This window comes from Trichosurus vulpecula, chromosome 2 (genome assembly GCF_011100635.1).
Source record: "Trichosurus vulpecula isolate mTriVul1 chromosome 2, mTriVul1.pri, whole genome shotgun sequence".
Classification (NCBI taxonomy): domain Eukaryota; kingdom Metazoa; phylum Chordata; class Mammalia; order Diprotodontia; family Phalangeridae; genus Trichosurus; species Trichosurus vulpecula.
The window spans coordinates 337486348-337507845 of NC_050574.1; the positions used below are offsets into that span (position 1 = coordinate 337486348).

The 21498-nt window shown below is 36.2% G+C and overlaps 1 protein-coding gene across 1 annotated transcript in view; it reads left to right on the plus strand.

The window, feature by feature from the left end:
* The window catches only part of RABL3 (RAB, member of RAS oncogene family like 3), a 58003-nt gene that overhangs the window by 16920 nt on the left and 19585 nt on the right, over positions 1-21498 (plus strand). Inside the window, exons 3-4 of the mRNA XM_036745108.1 lie at positions 9696-9825; positions 15377-15491. Of these exons, the coding sequence (XP_036601003.1) occupies positions 9696-9825; positions 15377-15491 (245 nt within the window). The remainder of the gene's footprint in view (positions 1-9695; positions 9826-15376; positions 15492-21498) is intronic.

Consider the following 21498-nt stretch of genomic DNA (forward strand, 5'->3'; position numbering starts at 1 on the left):
TTACTGTGTACAATATTATACTGATTCTGCTTACTTTACTTTGCATCAGTTCATATAAGTCTTCCTAGGTTTTTCTAAAATCATCTTGCTTGTCATTTCATTTGTACAATAGTATTCCATTATAATCATATTCTACAACTTGTTCAGCCATTCCCAGGTTGACGGACATCCCCTCAATTTCCAGTTCTTTGCCACCACCATAAATATTTTTGTATAAAAAAGTCCTTTTTCTTTGATCTCTGGGATTATAGACCTAGTAGCGGTAGTGCTGGATCAAACAGTATGCATAGTTTTATAGCCCTTTGGGCATAGTTCTAAATTGCTCTCCAGGATGGTTGGATCAGTTCACAACTCTACCAACAGTGTTTTAGTTTGCCTATTTTTCTACATCCCCTCCAACATTTGTCATTTTCCATTTCTGTTATCAATCTGACAGGTATGAGGTGGTACCTCAAAGTTAGTATTTCTCTAATCAATAATGATTTAGAGCATTTTTGTATGACTATAGCTTTGATTTCTTCTGCAAATTGCCTATTCATTAATTCTTAGCTTTTAAGAATCCATGTTATATGGAAGGAAGAAATTAGACTTCTCAGAGTTATACCAGGGATGTTAGATTTTGTAATTGCCCCCCCATTGTTCAAAAAAGCATACTGCATTGAGAAAATAGGACTAGAATCCCCTATAGACTTCCCAAAGTAGGAATCAAGGTACATAGAGCTAGATGTTCTCATCATTATAGACCCCAAGCATATACATAAGCACTAGGAAGAAAAGTCATGGTACCCACAACCCATTTGGCTGATTATTTTGGCCTGTTTGGTACTTACCAGTTCTTTTTTGAAAAATCAGGTCATACCTACAGTCTGTTGGATTATTTGGTATAGTGAAAAATAGTGCCAACCGAGAAAACATTGTACACAGTAACAGCAACATTATGTGATGATCAGCTATTTTGTTTCGGGACTCTTCAGAGGAAAAAAATTTTATAGGAATTTAAGTAATTATGACTTGTTATAACAAAATAAACACTTTTATTTCCTTCTGAAAGAATTTGACTTTACAATACTTCTGCCTAAGTACCTTGAAATGATTGTTTTTTGGAGTAGTTTTATATTACCATTACTGCTTATGTTTTATTAGAGGCTGTGAGTGGGGCCGTCTAGATTGTAGATGCATCCATTAAAATGCACCTTTTCAAAGCTCCCTTGGAAATAGTTATATCACATTTAGCTTATTTCTGTTCTACTGAGATGCCAAGTAAATATAGAAGTGAACAACATGATCAAGTGGTAGGTTTTCATTTCAAAGAGTTATGATTAATGAGTTGAATATACATTCTTAAGGTAAAATTACTGAAATCTTTGGGTTAATATTGACTACAAGGTTGATTCAACTTATCAGAAAGGGGGAAATGAATTTTCTTTTGCAGAACTTTTTCATTTTGGAAGCGATATGAGTGTAACCTCTTTAATTATATGATAACCAGACACACAAAATTTTGTTATGTCTGAATTTATAATCTGGGAACAGACGTGGCATATAATTTAAATTTGCTTTACAGGAAATTTGAAACCCTACTTTATTCATTCAATTCCAGACAAGAGAAATGACATTAAGCCTGACTGTAATAATTTAATGTAAAAATTTAACCAATATAATTTAATTACCAGAGCAAAGATACCAGAGAAGCTCAGAAAGGGGGAAAATCTTTGTAACAAATTTCTCTTATAAAGCTCTCATTTCTAAGATATATAAGGAACTGATTCAAATATATGACTAAGAACTATTCCCCAATAAATAAATGGTCAAAGAATATAATTAGGGAGTTTTCAAAGGAGGAAAAACAAGCTATCAACAATAATGGGGGAAAATGCTATAAATAACTAGTAATTAAAGAAAACTTCAGAAGTTCTACCTCATACCTGTAAGACTGGCCCTGATGGCAAAAAAGGAAAATGACAAATGTTGGAGGGGCTTTGGGGAGACAAGTACAGTAGTGCCATTTTAACGAAGCTGTGAATTGGTCTTGTCATTCTGGAAAGTCACCCCAGAAAATTACTAAACTCTGTACTTATCCTTTGACCCAGCTGCTTAAACCACCATTAAGCCTCAAAGAAAGAGAAGCAATATCTATATGTACAAAAATATGTAGAGCAGCTCTGTTCTTGGTGACCAAAAACTGGAAACTGAGAGAATGTTGGAGAATGGCTAAACAAGTTATGGCATATGAACGTAATGCAGTATTATTGTGCCACAAGAAGTATTGAAATGGACATGGCTAATGTGGGGAATTTGTTTTGCCAAATTTTCCCTCCTTCCTTCCTTCCATCCTTCTTTCCTTCCTTCCTTTCTTTTTTCTTTGTGCCTCTTAACTGAGAAAATGAAAATAAAAGTAAAAAAAGTTTTGTATGAACTGATTGATGTAAGCAAAGAGAGCAAGAAAACAATAAACACAATGACTACAATAATGTGGGGTAGTTTCTAGAGCCATGGGTTCTTAAATTCCAAGGGGTCTGTGAACTTGGATGGGAAAAAAGTGTATGTTTATTTCACTACCATTGGTTTCCTTTGCAAATCTATGTATTTTATTTTATGCATTTAAAAACATTATGCTGAAAAGAATCCAGTGGCTCCACCAGTTTGCCAAAAGGGTCCATGACACAGGAGAGGTTATTTTTTTTTTTTTTTTTTTTGCTTTTTGGCAGGGCAGTTGGGGTTAAGTGACTTGCCCAAGGTCACACAGCTAGTACATGTGTCAAGTGTCTGAGGCCGGATTTGAACTCAGGTCCTCCTGACTCCAGGGCCGGTGCTCTACTGACTGCGCCACCTAGCTGCCCCGCACAGGAGAGGTTATTAAGAAATCTTGGGTTAGAGGGACAACTGATTAATTGAAGGTGTAAGTTTTTTTTTTCTCCCCTCATGAGGGTAATTGTGTCAGTGGTTCAAGGTAAAGAAGAGTCAGTGGAGGAGAGTTTGAAAGAATAATTATAAAGATGGGTTATTTAATAACATCCTTGAAGAGGTTAGCTTTGGAAAGAGAAGGGCCAACTCTTCCCCTAAGGCTTCAGGGACAGATTTTGAGGTGGAAAGGAGAAGGGAAAACAATCTGGGCAAAAAGCCAAGTGTATCCAGCTGAGGGTTAATAGGCAGGAGTAAATTGAGAAGAATTTCCCACCCCAGTAGGCGTTGAAATACTGTCAGGGAAGCATAACAAATAGCAGGGTAAGGAAAGTAGTAGAGAAAGATGGAAGCATTTGTCGGTAGTGATGGCAGCCATCCACTTCTACTATCCCACCACTGATACAGGGCTTTCTTTGCACTATGTCTCCCACAAAAGGTTTCTCTCTTTCCTGGTCCCTGAAAAGGGCACATGAAGTGTGATTCAGCAGACTTGGAAAATACTTGCAACATCCTGTGTTCTTTATTAAAGTATCTAATTTCATTTAATAAATTAGGTTTTTTTCCAAGATTACAAAAAACACATGACTTAAAATAGGACAGAGAAATTACACGATTATATCAATAGATGCAGAAAATGCTTTTGACAAAATACAACACTCATTCTTATTAAAAACACTTGAAAGCATAGGTGTAAATGGATAAGAAGCATCTACCTAAAACCATCAGCAAGTATTATCTGTAATGGGCATAAGCTAGAAACCTTTTCAATAACATCAGGAGTGAAACAAGGATGCCTGTTGTAAAACAGGGTAACACTAGCACACAACAGGGCTGCTAGCACAGATTCACTGTTGATCTGGTCAGACAGGAAGACAGCTTCAAAGGGGTTAATAATCTTACTTTATCCTAGTCTAGTCTTCTCACAAAGGTTGCTGATAATAGGAGCACCAACTCCTACAGCATTCCCTAATCACCATTCTTGCAGGGGTTGGTGAGGGCAACTACCCTATGTCTTGATGGGGTCAATGGAGACATGCACAGCTTATACATTCCCCTAAATCCCCTCAAGCTTCAATGAGGGCCAACTGAGGCAAACAGAGATTCCCTCCAAGCCTTGATGGGGGCCAATCAAGGCACACCCAGCTTTCCAGCTTCTGCATTCAACTCTAAGGGTTCCCCACTCAGTAACCAGTGCCCACCTGCTTTATAGGGCACCAGACAAAGAAGGCATATTGCCAGCAATAGCCTCACAAGCCTCGCCTCATCCCTATATCTCACTGCACAGTCGCAATGGATATTTACAATTTAAGCACAAATGTTTGTATTATTTATCCTTATATAACACTGTGCAAGTGGTGGAGATGTTTTGAACCATAATTGTGGGAGCTTACATCTAATACCTAGGAACAAGAGGTTGTTGTGGCTATGGATCCTGGGAAACTGAACTCTAAGAAAGAATAACAAAAATCCACCTTAGACACACTGAAATCCACCTTACTTATACCCGTTATCACTAATATTATTCAATATTGTATTAGAAATGCTATCAATAAGAGAAGAAAAATTGAAGGAATCAAAATATACAATGAGGTAGTACCTCTTTGCAGATGATATGATCATATACTTGGAAAATCCTAGAGATTGAACTAAAAAGCTAGTTGAAATAATTAATTTTAGCACAGTAGCAGTATATAAAATAAACCCATATAAATCATATCACCAACAAAACCCTGCAAGAAGAGATAACCTGTTTAAAAGAATTGTAGACAGCATAAAATACTGTAAGTATACCTGCCAAGACTACAGGAACTACATGAACATAATTATAAAACACTTTTATACAAATAAAGTCAGATTGAATAATTGGAGAAATATTAATTGTTCATGGGTCAGGGCCAATATAATAAAAATGACAATTCTGCCTAAATTAATTTACTTATTCAATGCTGTCCCAATTAAATTACCAAAAAATTATTTTATTGAGCTAGAAAAAAGTAACAAAATTCATTTGGAAGAAGAAAATAATATCAAAGGAATTAATTTTAAAAATGTAAAGGAAGGAGGTTTGAAAGTACCAGATGTTAAACTATATTATAAGATAGCAATTATCAAAATTATCTGGTACTGTCTAAGAAATAGAAAAGTGGATCAGTGGAACAGAGTAGAAATCCATTAAACAGTAGTAAATGATTATAGTAACCATGTGTTTGACAGTTGTAAAGATTTAAGCTTTGGGGATAAAAATTCATGAGTAAAAATTGTTGAGAAAACTGGATAACAGTTTGGCAGAAATTGGATATAGACCAATATCATACACTGTTTACCAAGATGAGGTTAAAATGGATACATGATCTAGCTATAAAGAGAGAGATTACAAGAAAATTTGAAGAACATGGAACATATTACCTATCAGACTTATGGTTAGGAGAAGAATTTATGAATAAACAAGCTAGAGAGAGCATTGTGAGATGTCAAATGGATAATGTTGATTACATTAAATTAAAAAGGTGTTGTACAAATAAAACTAATGTATCCAAGATAAGAAGGAAAGAAGAAAATTGAGGAAAAAAATTTATAGACAGCTTCTTGGATAAAGATCTCATATCTCAAATATGTATTTCAATTTTGCTGAATTTATAAGAATATGAATCACTCCCCAATTGATAAATGGTCAGAAGGATATGAATAGGCAGTTTTTTGATGAAGAAATCAAAGCTATCTATAGTCATATGAAAAAATGCTCTAAATCATTCTTGATTAGAGAAATATAAAATTAAAACAGCTTTGATATATCATCTGTTAGATTGGCTAAAATGATTGAAAGGGAAAATGACAAATGTTGGAGAGGATGTGGAAAAATTGGGACACTAATATACTGTTGGTGGAACTGTGAACTGATTAAACCATTTTGGAGAACAATTTAGAATTATGCCCAGAGAGTTATAAAACTGTATACCCTGTCCAAGCGCCCACCAGAGGGCAGCCCCTGCTGCCCCAACAAAATGCTGCTCTCCCTGCCTCTTCTGACACTGAGGTGACTTGGTGTCTGGAGCCTGGGAGGGAAGCTCCTAGTGTACAGGGGCTTTTCCATTGATTGTTTTTAAAAAATCATAATAGCCTTCCAATTTACGTAACTGAATTAAGAGGTAAAATGCTAATTATTTTAAATTTGCTACTAGAAACCATGAACAAAGTTACTATGCACTGTTCTTAAGCAATAAAGTCAACTTTGCAAAAAAAAAAAAAACAAAAAACAAATTGTATACCCCTTGACTCACCACTATTAGGTCTCTTTCTCAAAGCAAAAGAACCCATATGTTCTAAAATATTTATAGCAGCTCTCTTTGTGGTGGTAAAGACCTAGAAATTTAGGGGATGCCCATCAACAGTGGAATGGCTAAATTGGGATACTGCTGTACCGCAAGAAATGGTGAGCAGGTTGATTTTGAAAAACATGGAAAGACTTGCATGAAATAATGCAGAGTGAAATGAGCCAAATCAAAAGAGCATTGTATACAGTAGCAGTGATATTGTTCAAAGAATAAGTTATCCTGAGTATTATAAATATTCAAATCAGCTACCCAGGATCTAGGAAGGAAGATGCTGTCACCCAGAGAAAGAACTGTGTCAAATGGTGGCCTTCTCTACCGTGGGGTGGAGAGGAAAGGAGGGAGACAGTTTGGAACTTAAAGTGTAACCGAAAAAAATTAAATTGTAAAAAGTGGTACAAAGATCCCACCTATTTACTACTAATCTGGTGTTTAATAAAAATCTGAGGGCCTTAGCAAGTGGCAAGGTCCTTAATAACAGCAGAACTTTAGACTGAAGATGCTGAGGCACATCTTCTCACTTGATGAACAGCCCATCTGTGTACTGCATGGTTCCAAAAATTTCTGTGGGATCTTTAATGACCATAAATTTCAAGTCCTCTGAGACCTGTCTTCCATAAAAAGATGTCTTTTAGTTTTACATTGCTTCTTCCCACATTATGTTTTTAGGATAGTAATGACTTTGAAGAAGGTGCCACTTACTGTGTCAACAACAGGCTTTCTCTTAGGAATTACCCAGACTTGTGAAATCAGATGTAATCTCACAGCTCAGTGCACTGCAAGACACTATTTAGTCATGTCATTTAAAGTCTGTTCAAGACAGGAAGTATTTACGGAGCAGCTAACTACTGTATGCCTAGAATATGCTGTGGAAGTTTCAGCGGAAGCATATGACATGGTCCTGTCTTCAAAGGACCTATACCTATACCACATTGCATGTAGTTGAAGGGTTGGAGAGGGGGTGTACAAGAAGCAATTTGAGAATTATATAAGGTGCTATTGAATAAAGTACTAACTTGAATATCATAAAATCTTAGTTATCTAGAATTCACAGTCAAGGAGATGTTCTGAATGGTCAAATAGTCTAGATAACCAAGAGAAAACAAGTGCCAATACTTCTACAAAGTTGTAACCATTTAAGATGTAAACTTGAGTCATGTATATTTTCCTGTCTTCACAAATGGAGGATAATAAATCTACTTTAACCTTTCATGGATAGCCCAGAGTTATCCCAATAAGCATCACTTGTTATACCGTAATGCAATAATAGTAATACATTATATTTGCATAGCAGTTGATAAATTTATAAAGCACTTTCATTTGTATGTGTTATTTAATTTCACAGAATCATGGGCTTTTAGATTTGGAGGTCATCCACTTCACTCCAGTCATAGAAACTATATTTGAATGCCTTCAGCCCCAAAACTAGAACTAATAATATAGCTAACATTTATATAGTGATTTAAAATTTGCAGAGTACTTTATAAAATTTTAATTCATTTGATTCTCACAGCTCTGTGAGGTTGGTGCTGTTATTATCCCTATTTTACAGGTGAGGAAACTGAGGATTAGAGAAGGTAAAGGACTTGTCAGAGGTCACACAGCTTCTATATGTCTGAGGTGGGACTTAAAAAAATACTTTAAAAACATATAGAAAAGTATTTTGAGATGGGAATCTTTATAACTCCAAGTGCAGGACTTTGATTCACAAAGTACTAACAATTTTAATTTTCAACAACTCTCCTTGTCCTCTTCCTTTATATTGAGCCAGATTCCATTTTCCCGTGACTTCTTCCCATCAGTTACAGCTCTGTTTCAGCATCAAGCAGAATAAGTGTGTCTTTTACCATGACTTCTGATCCATTCACCCTACATTTTCCCCCAGGCCCTATATCACTCCTACATCAACTATATTCTCCACACTTCCCCATCTCCAGGGATTGGGTGAACCAATTCTTATCCACATTGTTCTCAACAGATACTCTAATTGCTCATCCCCTTGTCCCAAACCCCAACTAAGGATTATTTTCAATAAGACTTACTGGGACTGTATGTTATTTTTTAAATTTTTATTTATTTTAATTTATGGAATAAAACAAGTATTTCTGAAACATAGTGTAATAAAAGAAAAAGATGACTGCACATGAAACTGCAAATCTATCATGTGCAACTTACTGTTCCTTTTAAATAGATAATAAAGTTATCATGTAAATTTCTTATTTTTCCTCTTTCCCTTCCCTCCCCCCCACCCTAGAGATGACTACCATTAGACATAAATATATACGTATGTATGTACAGTGTGTGTGTGCGCAAAATCGTCCTATGCATACTTCTATTTATCAGTTCTTTCTCTGGATACTGATAGGGTCTATATGTATATAATTGATAGCAGTCTTCAAGTATTTGAAGAACTGTCTTGTAGGAGAGGGGTTATACCTGTCCTGCTTGGCCTCAATGTGTAGAACTGGAGACAGTATTGAGACCTGCAGAAAGGCCATCCAAAGGTGGTATGGTCTGCCTCAAGAGGCAGTGGGCTCCCAGTCACTGGAGGTCTAAAAGTGGAGGCTGTGTGTCCATTTTATCAGGGATGTTGTACGGGAGATTCCTGCTCAGGACTTTGACTAAGTGAACTCTGAGGCCCTTTTAAGGTCTGATGTTGTACGTTTCCCAGAGAGGTTAGGTTGCCAGGTAGAGGTACATGTAGGAGAAGTTACCAGGTAGCTGAGTTCTGGAAAGATGAAATTGACCATCTCATCAAATACTAAAGGATGGAATATAGTATGAACTTTAAGTGTTTTGAACTTAACCTACCCATAAATAAATTTACTACCTTTCTCCCAACATCTGCTGCCCTTCTGACTTGTATCTTTTGTCACTGACACCACCAAATCACTCCTTTCTGTCTCCCAGACTTTTAAACATGGGTGTTCTCCAAGGTTCTCTCTTCATCCTTCTTCCTATAAATTCTTTCAGCAATTTTATTCACTTCTATGATCCTTTATCTCTAGCCCTGAGGTACGTGGTGGGAGAACTGAATTCCAGATCCTATTATCTATGTTTGAAACCTGGATGTTTGGGTTTTGTTTTTTTTTTTTTGTAATAAGGAAATGTACCCACAATGCAATAGTGATTCTATAGGGTACACTAGGAGGAAGCATAAATCAGAGGACTATGTAGAGAGGCAGCAGGGTACAGCAGAGTGATAAGATCTGCGTTACAGTCTTGGTTCCACCATTTATTAGTGGTAAGATCTTGGTCAAGTCACTTAATCTTGTCTTTATACAGTTTTCCTAATTTGTAAAAGGGAGATACTGATGCATGCCCCGCCTACCTCATAGAATTGTTATGACATCAAATGAGATGGTATATGTTGAAAATGCTTTGTAACCATAAGGTACTATATACATGTAAGTCATTATTTAGTATTATTAAGTTACTGTAATTACTTATTTGATTTGTCAGGTTCATGACTATAAGGAAGGAACACCAGAAGAAAAGACCTTCTATATTGAACTATGGGATGTTGGAGGGTCAGTGGGCGGTGCCAGCAGCGTGAAAAGCACACGAGCAGTGTTCTTCAACTCTGTAAATGGTAAAGTATTTGGTTTCCCCCCTCCCCAAGTATGAATGAGACGCATACCCAGTGTGCACTGGGAGTAGAGATCATCTGACTTGGAACTCCAGGTGACCTTAGAGGGTCATATCCATTCAGTAAAGAATGTTTGTTCACCAGATATCGCCTGTACTTGAAACTCAAAAGACCAGCACAGTTTTGTGGATCCTGAATTTCTCTACATGTCAAACCATTTACTTTGCCTTAGTACTTCCATCTTTCATTGTTGTTCAGCTGTTTCAATCGTGTCTGACTCAGTCAGACCTCCATTTGGGGTTTTCCTGGCAAAGATACTGGGTTGGTTTGCCATTTCCTTCTCCAGATCGTTTTACAGATGAGGAAACTGAGGCAAACAGGGTTAAGTGACTTGTACAAGGTCACACAATTAGTAAGCGTCTGAGGTCAGGTCTTCCTGATTCCAGGCCAGTATTCTATCCACTGTGCCACCTAGCTGCCATTACTTCCATATGTATCATTCTCATTACTATAGCTTGAGATTAAAATGAGATTTAATTCTTTTTTTAATAATTTTTTATTGATAACTTTTTTACACCACCAAAATTTCTCCTGGCATTCCACCCCTTCTAAGAGACCTATGCCAACAGGTAATTTTTTTTAAGCAAAAGCAAAAAGAGGGGAAAAAATCAGCAAAAATAATTAATATGTTGAAAAAGCCTAAAAATATGCAGTGTACCACACCTACCATCTCATCTCTACAGGGAAGTGAGGTGGAGGTACCATGAAGTTTAATTCTTTTTAAAAAAAAAAGTCATAAACTTTCCTGTGACCCTTCTAGGCTCCATCTCATATCATTCTTCCCTTTTACTGCCAAACTTATTGAAAAATTTTGTTTGTTTTCCACATCTGATGACTCTAAATCCTCGCCACTCACTTCAGTTTCTCTCCTGTTTCAATCTGGTTTCTATCCCCACCACTCTCACAATCCCATAGTACTCTCAAAAGTCAGTGATGAATTCCTGATTGCCAAATATGAAGGCTCTTCTTTCCCCAAGGGCTTTATTTTTCCTTGACTTTTCTGCAGCATTTGGCACTGTTGACCTTCCTTCTGAATTTTTTTCCCTCCAGGGCTTCAGAAAGACCCTAATTTAGTGGTTCTCCCCTTCACTACCTCCTCACCCTTTCCCATTCATACTCTTCAGTATGGCTCTTCTCCAAGATTCTGTCCTCATCCTTTTGTGTTCTTGGCATTCTTACCTTCTGGTGGTCTCCTTATCTCCTCTTGGCAGATAACTGAGCCCCAAACCCATACTCCCAGCTACATATAGAATATTTCTACCTAGATATGTCTTTCCCAGCAGCGCCTCAAACCCAGCATTTGAGCTTCTGTTCTTTCCTCAAAAAACTGCTCTCCTGATTTTATTTTTTTGTGAGTAGATTGTCATTCACCCAACCTCTTGTGTTTGAAACCTTATTATCCTTGACTCTTCCCTGCCCTTCACATGCTATATTTAGTTAGAAAGTCCTATTGATTCCAACTCTACAGAATCCCTCGAATCTCTCCTCTCTTCTCCATTCCCATTGTTGTGATCTTGCTTCCATTCTCAGAATTCATCCTCCATTTCATCCCTAATACCACTGCCTCATTAATTTTCCTTATGTATGGATCATGGCATTCATTCCTTTCTTAAAACCCTTCAGTGGGTCCCTCTTGTCTTCTGAATAGAGTTCAGTTTAAACCTGGCATGCAAGACTTTATACAATGAGGCCTACTCTCCCTTTCCAACTTCATGTTCCCCTTTATATACTTCATCCATAAGCACACTGCACTATTGGCTGTTACCTGTACATGTCTCACACTTTCATACCTTGGTTAATGCTGTTCCCAATGCCTGGAAGATCTTTTCTTCTTCTCTAAACAACTAAGTCCTGCTTTTGTGTGAAAGTCCCACTAAAATGCTCCATTCTTCATGTATCTTTCCCTGATTCATCTAGCCAATGATGATCTCTTCCTCCTCAAGTTTTACATAGTCCTATGTACCTCACTTACCTTTACTATCTATTTTGTAATATAGTTAGTTATATATGTCTTCTTACATATATTGTCAATTCTTTAAGGGTAGGACCTAAAATTGGTTCCATTCCCAGGACCACATTATTAGACACTTTGTTGTTTATTGAATTTCATGGGAGCCAAAGGTACCCTGAAACGAAATTGCAGTTATTGGCACAGGTTCACTGACCACAGAGTCCTTCACTGACCTATAGTTACCTGAGTGTCTCTGGTTTCCTAGTTCTTCATTAGAATATATAGCTCTTTATAAATTGTGCCATACCCACATTCAGGTAAAGGACAGTCCCTGTATGTATAGGAATTACCACATTAGGTACCCCATGACCCACCAATCCCAGCCTTCAACAAGTGGCACAGTCAGTTGGGGCATTAAACTTATATAGATCTACTGTAAAACAGTAAGGCAGCGTATAAGCAATGAATGATTGTGGTATGGAAACATGTTGGGAAAAGATTCTCTATTGAGAAAAGATAAAATAAAAATATAACCAAAGGATAAACTTAGAAGAGGTGAGTCTTACCCTGTGCTGCACAGGGAGTGAGTGATGAGCTTGGATTTTGTCAAACTGTTATACAGTTATCCCTTCACATGTAGGTATTAGGGGCATGATGCTCCTGCAATCTGGAAAATCTGTGTCAACCTTTGTGGCCCTCCCTTCGTACCAGAGAAGAAGTCTGAATTTTTTCTTTTTCTTTTATGAGCTTTTACGGGTTGATAGTATACAATACTATACATATACTTTATGCATTTCTGAGTTTCTAAACTACTTCTTTGTTGTCTTCTAGCCTTCGCTTGTTGTCTACAGCTTCCACAAAGCTCCCAAAAGATTCCCAAATTTCTTATCCTGACTTGCAATATATTGAAACCACTATGGGGAAAGTCACAATGTGCAATGGTTAACTGTAATGAGTCATTAATGTAACATTAGTCTGACCTGTTAATAGGGACACTTGACTTTCTGTCTAGTCATCAGCCATTTGTTATACATCCATTATGGGAACTCCATGTGAATAACTTCCTCCAGTGGTACAGGCTAGCACCTTCTTTGTAGCGCACAGGTGGGAGGGTCACACAGTAGTATGTGTCAAAGGGAAGATTCAAACTCAGGTCTTTCTGACTATTCACTATGCACTACTCCTTGCTGCCTTTCCTTACTCATAGTAGGAGTATTACTGGGAAAAGGAAAAAAAAAACCTTTGCCAGTTTCTTTAAGGACCTTGACAGATTATACTTTTTGACCAATTCTCCTTTTGCATATTTCTTAGCTTCACTGATTTTACAGTCTAAATTTTTCAGATTTTTCTCACAAATCCATTAATATTTATACTTCTTGGATTTGAATTAAATTCAATGCTGAGACCCACATTCAAATACTAAGAAACTTTACAAAATTCTCATTAGCAAAGCATATGGTCCTGGTTTCAAAAAAGCAAACTGATCTGGACATGCAAATCTGTCTATTTTTCTCCTGTATTTTTGCAGATGAAAGTCAGTGTAGTTTCTGGATTTGTTTTTATTTATTATTTTTGCATGCCTTTTATCCCCTTGGTAAAAAGCAAGTTCCCTAAGTTCAAGGATGAGTTGATTTTTTTCTTGTCTTTGATCATGCTTTGTATCTAGGAGGCACTTAAAGTTCATTAAATTGAGTTATTTCTTTTCATTTTAAATCTTTAATCTTAGTCATCAGAAAAGTCCCTTAATACCTTTTTTCTTATTCTTTCATTGTGTTTTTGGCATATTTCTCCAAATGCATATACTTGTTCTTCTCATTCAGATCTGTTTTTTAGCTCCAGATTCATAAAAGCAATAACACATATCTTGAGTCTGCTGTAATGAGATTCAGCATTAATCTACAAGCCTGCCCTAGGCAAACAACATATAAACAAATGATTTTGAAGATCAGAAAGGGGCAGAAAATTCTGCCCTCCATGCTTTGCCCATTTGAAATTGATGGTACCACTGTGTCCAGGGGGTATGAGATTTTTCAGTTTTTTGCCCCCTTCTGGATTATGGATAAAAGTGAGTAAAGCTGCGAGTTGAAATATAACCTATTGGCAGCCTACCAACTTGCTGTATTCTCTCATATCTTCAATATGATTTTTCAACCCCTCAAAAAAATTAGGCCAGAAATTAGGCCTCAATGGCCTAATTCAATATTTATAATAAACAATAATAGCTCTTTCCTATGAATTATCATCTCACCTATAGCTGCTAGTTACCAGTGATCTTTTTTTCTTTTCCTGTCTTACTGGGAAAAGGAAATGGAAACTCTGCCAGTTTTTTTAAGGACCTTGACAGATTCTACATTTTGACCAATTCTCCTTTTGCATATTTCTTAGCTTCATTAATCCTACATTCTGAATTTTTCAGATTTTTCTCACAAATCCATTAATATTTATACTTCTTAGGTTTTTTCTTTACCCTTTTAAATACCTTTTGCTGTTTTAAATTCAATTCTGAAATATAGTGTTACTATAGAAAACGTCAGTTCTAAATGTAAGAAATTTAAAAATGGACTTTTTGAACTAATTTGATCTAAGTTAAATGTACTGTATCTTATTAACTAAAGAATAACAGTCTCTTCTCCATTTCTATCCCTTCTAGCCCCTTCTTCCCTTGGCAGCTTGCAGAGAACTAGTTTTAGTGTCAGAAGACGTTGGCCCTACTCTCATCCCCACTGCTTTACTAACTGACCACGGCTATATCACTTGAACTCCTAAGCTTCAGTTTCCCTATTTGTCAGATGAGCATAATAATACTTCTCCTGACTCCTAAACAAGATTGTTGTGAGGAACATGCCCAGCAAACCATATAAATGTGGATGGTTATTTTTCTTATAAACCAATATCAGATTTAAAAGATTTTGCTTTACAATATAATTTTTTAAAAAATTATTGTAGTATTAGTAGTACCTATGTATAGCATTGTGCTTTAAATACCTAGTAGGTACTCAGTAAGTGCCCTTTGGGTATAAATTCTGGGTTTCAACCTTTTCTGGTTCTCTTTCATGATGAGGAGGTGGCTGCAGCTGCTGCACCTATTAAATGTCATTGCCTCGGCCCTCTCAGATCAGTGAAGCTATAAAAATGACTTGATCTAATTACTTAAGGAAGAGGTTTTAAATGAGTTTAAAACATTCTTTTATGAAGGAACCTTTTCTTAGTTTAGCACAGGGTATGGTACCTGCAGCCTTGAGGCCACATGTGGCCTTCTAGGTCCTCAAGTGCAGTCCTTTGACTAAATCCAGATTTCACAGAACAAATCTCCTTAATGAAAGAATTTGTTCTGTAAAACTTGCACTGAGTCAGAAGGCTGCCTCCAAGGACCTAGAAGGCCACATGTGGCCTCAAGGCCGCAGGTTCCACACCCCTGGTTTAGTATGTCGAATCGGATACTAGGATTCTCAACTCATGAGGCAATTTCATATTGGAATTAGTGAAGTTTAAGAACTAAAGGAGCCATGACATTACTGGTGTGTTTTTTCCTATTGCATTTAGGTATTATTTTAGTCCATGACTTAACGAATAAGAAGTCATCTCAGAATTTGTATCGTTGGTCATTGGAAGCTGTCAACAGGGATTTGGTCCCAAGTGGAGTCTTAGTTACCAATGGGTAAGTATGTATTTTTTAGACAAGAAATTACTCAAATTTCAGATTGTTATCTTCTTTACCTATTGAATTCAGTTGTTCAGGTAACTTCAAGTATGTGCTCTGCAAAAATATTTATACATTTGTTATTTGAAGATCAAGGCTAATTTTTTAAGGCCTTGCTTTTTTATATATCAACATCTAAGTTTAATGTGAAAATAAAAGATGTTACATGACCAACAAGATGGAGGATAGACATATTGGTTGGTCATGTCACCAACAAGATGGAGAACTGGATCTTCAAAACATTACTAAAATAGGAATTAGGTGCAAGAGATAATAAAGCAATTTCAGCTGTCTCTGTGGTCTAGGACATCAAGGACCCTAATGAGGTAATAATCCAGTGAATTAATAGCACAGAACTAACATGCTTACCTGTCACCTTCTGCCCCATTGCCCACCACCCTCCGGCAGGGTTACAGAAGCTAACCCACAGACTTGCAGCAGAACTCACTTCTGTCCTCTCCTCTCTCCTCTCAGTGCCACAGAAAACCAAAAGGCAGAAGCTTGTTCTGCCTGGAACAACAGTGCAACAGCTCACTGTGCTGCAATTACACCTTGCCAGAAAACTGAGGAATAGAGGGAATTAGAGTAGCACACGTGTGACTGTGTGTCACTCTAGTAAACTTCAGGGGGAAAACCCAACATCTAGCTGAGGTCAGTTCTGTCACTGCAGAAGTCATTTGGGGCAGACATTGAGGCTGGTGAAACGTGAATTTTCCGGTGTGGGTGGAGGCTGAGATGCTTTGAGGTCCAACCCACAGAGACTGTCAAAGGGGAAGTAGTCAGAAAATGAGCAATAGGGGAAAATAAAGGGAAAAAAGACTGGAATTACCAGAAATTTCAGGAGAAAAAACACTTGGCCAAAGACCTTGAGCATAAACAGGTAAACCAACAGGAGAGGTGCTGATAGCACAAGGAAACATGATCTCCAGATCAGCTAAACAAGTCTAGAAATCTGTGACTAAATATTGTAAGGCAAAGGAAAATTAATCAATTCCTGATGATACAGAAGAACTTGTGGATTCCCAAGAGAGTATGGAACTGTAGCAGCAGGTTCCTGGATGGTGTAAAAGAGAAATAAGAATTGTAAAGGCAGAATTTATGACTTTCACAGCAAAAATAATTAGCAGGATAGAAAAATTTGAGTCCAAGGTGGCAAGTCTCATCAAAGAAACAAAAGAGAGAATAACCGAATGGGAATACAAATCCATAGAAACGAAGGACAACCTAACAGAGGAAAAGCAAAAAGCAATAATGTTAAAAGAAAACACAGTCTCCATACCAACAAAATAGGAATGTATACATCTTAAGGATTACAGATAAACGTGACAAGTCAAAAAATTCGAACACTGTAATGCAAGAAACTTTTAAAGACAAGTGCCTAGAACTTCTAAACGGGGGAGGGAGGGAGAGTACTAATCAAAAGAATCAACAGATAACCAAAACAACCTTATGCTGCAAACTCCAAGACAAGTAGTATTGAAATTTAACAATTCCAATAACAAATTCTGTAAGCAACCAGGAGAAATGCGTTCAAACATAAAAGAAAGGAAATTTGAATAACAAGACTATTTTTCACACACCGCAAACTGCAGGAAGCAATGAAATTTGTTCCAAAGAGGAAAAGAGCCCAAGATGCAACCCGACATGATGTACCCTGCAAATCTAAGCCTAACCAAAAGATTTGGGCTTACAATAAAAAGGAAGCATCCAGAGCCTTCCTAGAAATTAACCACAACTGAAGAGACAAACAGAACTGATGACAGAGCCACAGACCTGAAATGTCATGGGTTAATCACCACCCTGCCTACCCATCAGTGGTTTTTTTTTTTTTGTGTGGGACTGAATTACAGAATGAGAGGGTGCATAAAAGGGGAGAAGGATGGAAGGAGAAAAAAGGAAATATGATGAAGCTTAATCTACGTAAAGGTTAATAGTTAAAAGAAAACAACTCCTGTCATCTATCAGGAAGAAGACATCCTAGAGGAGAATGAGTGAGGAAGCAAAAGGCGGGATTAAAAAGGGAAATTTTTGTTTCAGTGGTAAAAGAGCATCTCACTGAGGAATACTCCCATAAAGGAAGAAAGATATTCTATAAAGGGAGCTGGGGACCTTTGGATATAATCTGGGCACATGGGTATAATATCCAGGGATTTGGTGCTTAGAGAAAGACCACTCAGCCTGGCTCAGGACAAGGGGAACCAGAGTTTCTGGAGGCAACACTCACAGGAGTGGGAGGGCAAATTGGGTTGGGGGGCAGGGATAGTGATAGTGATTGCCATGGAGAGCAAAGGTTAATAATTAACTGCATACTCTGGAACATAGGAATATTCCTATCATTGGGCAATAGCCTTTCTGTTGCCTGTAGGAATTGTATTTTTCTACAAGTATACTGGGGGGAAAGTCTAGAAGGTCTTAACATGGAAAGTCTTTAAAAGAGAGAATCAAAAATATGTACTTTAGAAACTTCAACTCCATGAGGGTACAGAGATTAAAGAATGACTAAATAAGTGTAAGGCCCATGAATCAAAGAATAAAAGTCTGGAAGAGACAGAAAAGGAAGATTAATAAAGAAGAGAACAAGGGAAAGAAATGCTTTTTTTTTTTAGAAAGAGGCTCAGAAAATGAAATTTTAAAAACTAAATAGCAAAACAAGCTGATGGGAAGGAAAGGAAAGGGAATTTTACTTGGCAACTTACCTGAGAGGAGGAAAAAAGAATTAAATAACTCGATAAAGGGGAGATAGAAAAATAGAACCAATAAGTCAGGCAAAATTCAAAAAATGGGGGAAAGGTAACAAAGGGGAGCAGGAAGGGTAAAGGTGGAATAGAATTGCCTTAAAGGAGATTAATCCGAAATACCTATTTTATTTACAGAGGAAGAGAAGGAAAAAATCCTAATTTGGGGGGAAAAAACACAAATGAAGGGAAATATCAACCTAAATCTCAAAACCTTAAATGATAGATTTTAAAAATCCAATAAAATGAAAGTGACAGTTTATATAAGAAAATAAAATCCCACAATCTGTTGCTTTCTTACAAGAAACACATCTTAAAAACAAAGACACAGAATAAAAATGAAAGGATAAAAAACAAATTTACTATGCATAAGATGAATCCAAAAAAGCATAAGTTGTACTCATTCTATCAGACAAGGCAAAAACAAGTATTCAAAACTTTAAAAGGGATAAATAAACTACATTATACTGGAAGGAACTATAGTCAACAAATACTAAACTTAAATATGCTCCAGTTAACTAAATTCACAAAACGAAATTACCTGAACTACAAGAAGACATGGATGGTGATACAGTAGTGACTGGAGGCTTCAGTGTCCTGTTCTCAGTTTTGGATGCGTCTAAAAAAGAATAAAGAGAAAATACAAAATTGAACAAATTTTCTGGAGAAATAAGAGCTAAAAGACCAATGACATCTTTTAAGTGGGTCTGCTAAGGAATATACATATCTTCAGCACCACCTGGAGTTTAAACAAAAATTGAGCATGTGTTAGGGCACAGAGATAATACAAATAAAATGGGAAAAGGCAGAAATAGTAAACATCCTTTACAGACCACAAACAAAAGACAGACACCCAAATGGAGACTTAACATTGAAATCCTAAACAAGTGTATCAAAGAACGAATCTTAGAAACGATAATTAATTATAATGATGAAACAACATACCAAAATTTCTGAGACACAGCTTAAACAGTCCTCGGGGAAAAAATCATATCCCTTTAAAAATACATTAACAAAATAGAAAAAGATTAATGAATTGCATGTGCATTTAAAAATTATAAAGCCAACAAATAAATTTAAAATAAGCATAATAAGAGGATATTTTTAAAATTAGAAGAGAAATTGAAGAACTGGAAACAAAAAAAAAAAAAACTACCCATGGAAATGATAAGACTGACAGCTAGTTCTTTGAAAACCCTAATAAAATTGATAAAACTTAAGCCAAGTTGATTAAATAGAGATCAGAAAATTAAATCAACAAAGTAGCAAATAAGCAAGGTGAAACCACAACAAAACCCGAAAAAGTGAAAAGCATAATCAAAATCTATTATGCACAGTTATATGGTAATAAAACTGACACAAATTGTGGAATTTTTCAAAATGTAAAATACATAACCTAACAGAAAACCAAAAAGAGAAATAAAAATCCCCTTTGAGGAAAGGAAGTAAGAACTGGCTGTAAAGGAACTGCAAAGGGAAAAAATCCTGGTCCCGGTAGAGTCACAGCAGAATTCTATCAAACTTTTAACGAGCAATTAGTACCAATACTACACAAGTTATTCTCAAAAACAGAGAAAGAAAGCACCATATGAAATTCCTTTTATGAGAAAAATATAGTCCTATATCTAAACCTGAGAAGAACAATACACAAGAGAATTATAGATAAATGCCACTAATTAATATTGATTCAAAAAAATTAAATAGAATCTGGTCATACAATTTACAATGAATCATCTAAGAAACCATTCATGATGACTGAGTTGGATTTATATCAGGGAAGACTCAACACTGGGAAAATAATCTATAATCATATTAAAACAAAAATCCAAAACCATACGATTATCTCAATAGAATGACAAAGTACAATGCTCCTTTATGCTAAAAACTCTACAAAGTCTAGATAAAAGAGGAGATAGAACTATTTTGATTTGTTGATGATATGATGGTTTACTTGAAAAATCCTAGGGAATCAGCAAAGATACTGAGCCAGTTAAAAATTTTGTTAGCATTGCAGACTACAAAATAAACCCTTAAAAATCAACAGCATTTTTATATAATAACAGAACCTAAGAGGCAATAATAGAAAAGGAAATTCCATTCCAAATAGCTACAAAATGTATAAAGTATCTAGGGATCATTTTAACAGAGCAGACAATACATATATAGATTCAGTTACAAAGTGCTCCGCAAAGAAATAATTAACAATTTAAGCAGCTGAAGGAATATTCAGTACTTCTAGCAGGACTGTGCCAAAATAATAAAAATGACCATACTACTAGAGTAAATTTAGTCTTAGCATTTTACCACTCAAATTACAGAAGGGATACTTTAAAAGCAAAATTCATTTGGAAAAATAAAAGATCTAGAATATCAAGGATAATGAAGGAAAGAAAGAGATATGGGAGATCTCAAACTGTGTCATAAAGCAGCAATCATGAAAACTATCTCTAGTTTTAAAACTAGAGAGGTAGATCAGTGAACCAGATTATACAAGGGAGAGTCAGTAACAAAGGAATTCAATAACTCAGTGTTTGATAAACCAGAAAACATAATTTATTTAGGAAAGAACTTCCCAGCAGATAAGAACTGCTGGGAAAACTAGGCTTAGACCAAGAGTGTACACCATATTCCATAATACATTCTAAGTGGATACATGACTTTAATATTAAAGATTGTACCATAAAAAAATTAAAAGAAAGGCAGTATGTTTACTTCTCACAACTATTGGCAGGAGATGTATTCATAACCAAACAAGGGATGGAAACAGCCATAGAAGATGAAACAAATAACTTCAATACTTTGATTACTTGAAATTGGAAAGCTTCTGCACAAACAAAATTAATGTACCTAGGGCAAGAAGGGAAGTAGTGAAATAAGGAAAAATCCTTATCAAATTTCTCTGGTAAAAGTTTGGTATCCAAGTTATATACAAATTATATCTAATAGTCATATGTACATGCATGTGTATGTGACCAAAAGCCATTCCTAAATAAATAAGTGGTTAAATGTAAACAGTTCTCAGGGGAAAAAAAAAGAATTGCGAACTGTTAACAAGAAAGAATACTTGAAATCACCAATAAGAGAAATGTGTATCAAACAGTACTGGGGTTTCCCCTCACACTCTGAAAAGTGGCAGGGGTGACAAATGGTGGAAACAGACAATGTTGCAGGGGTGTAGGAAGACAGACACACTGGCACATTGTTGGCGGAGCTATGAATTAATACAACGA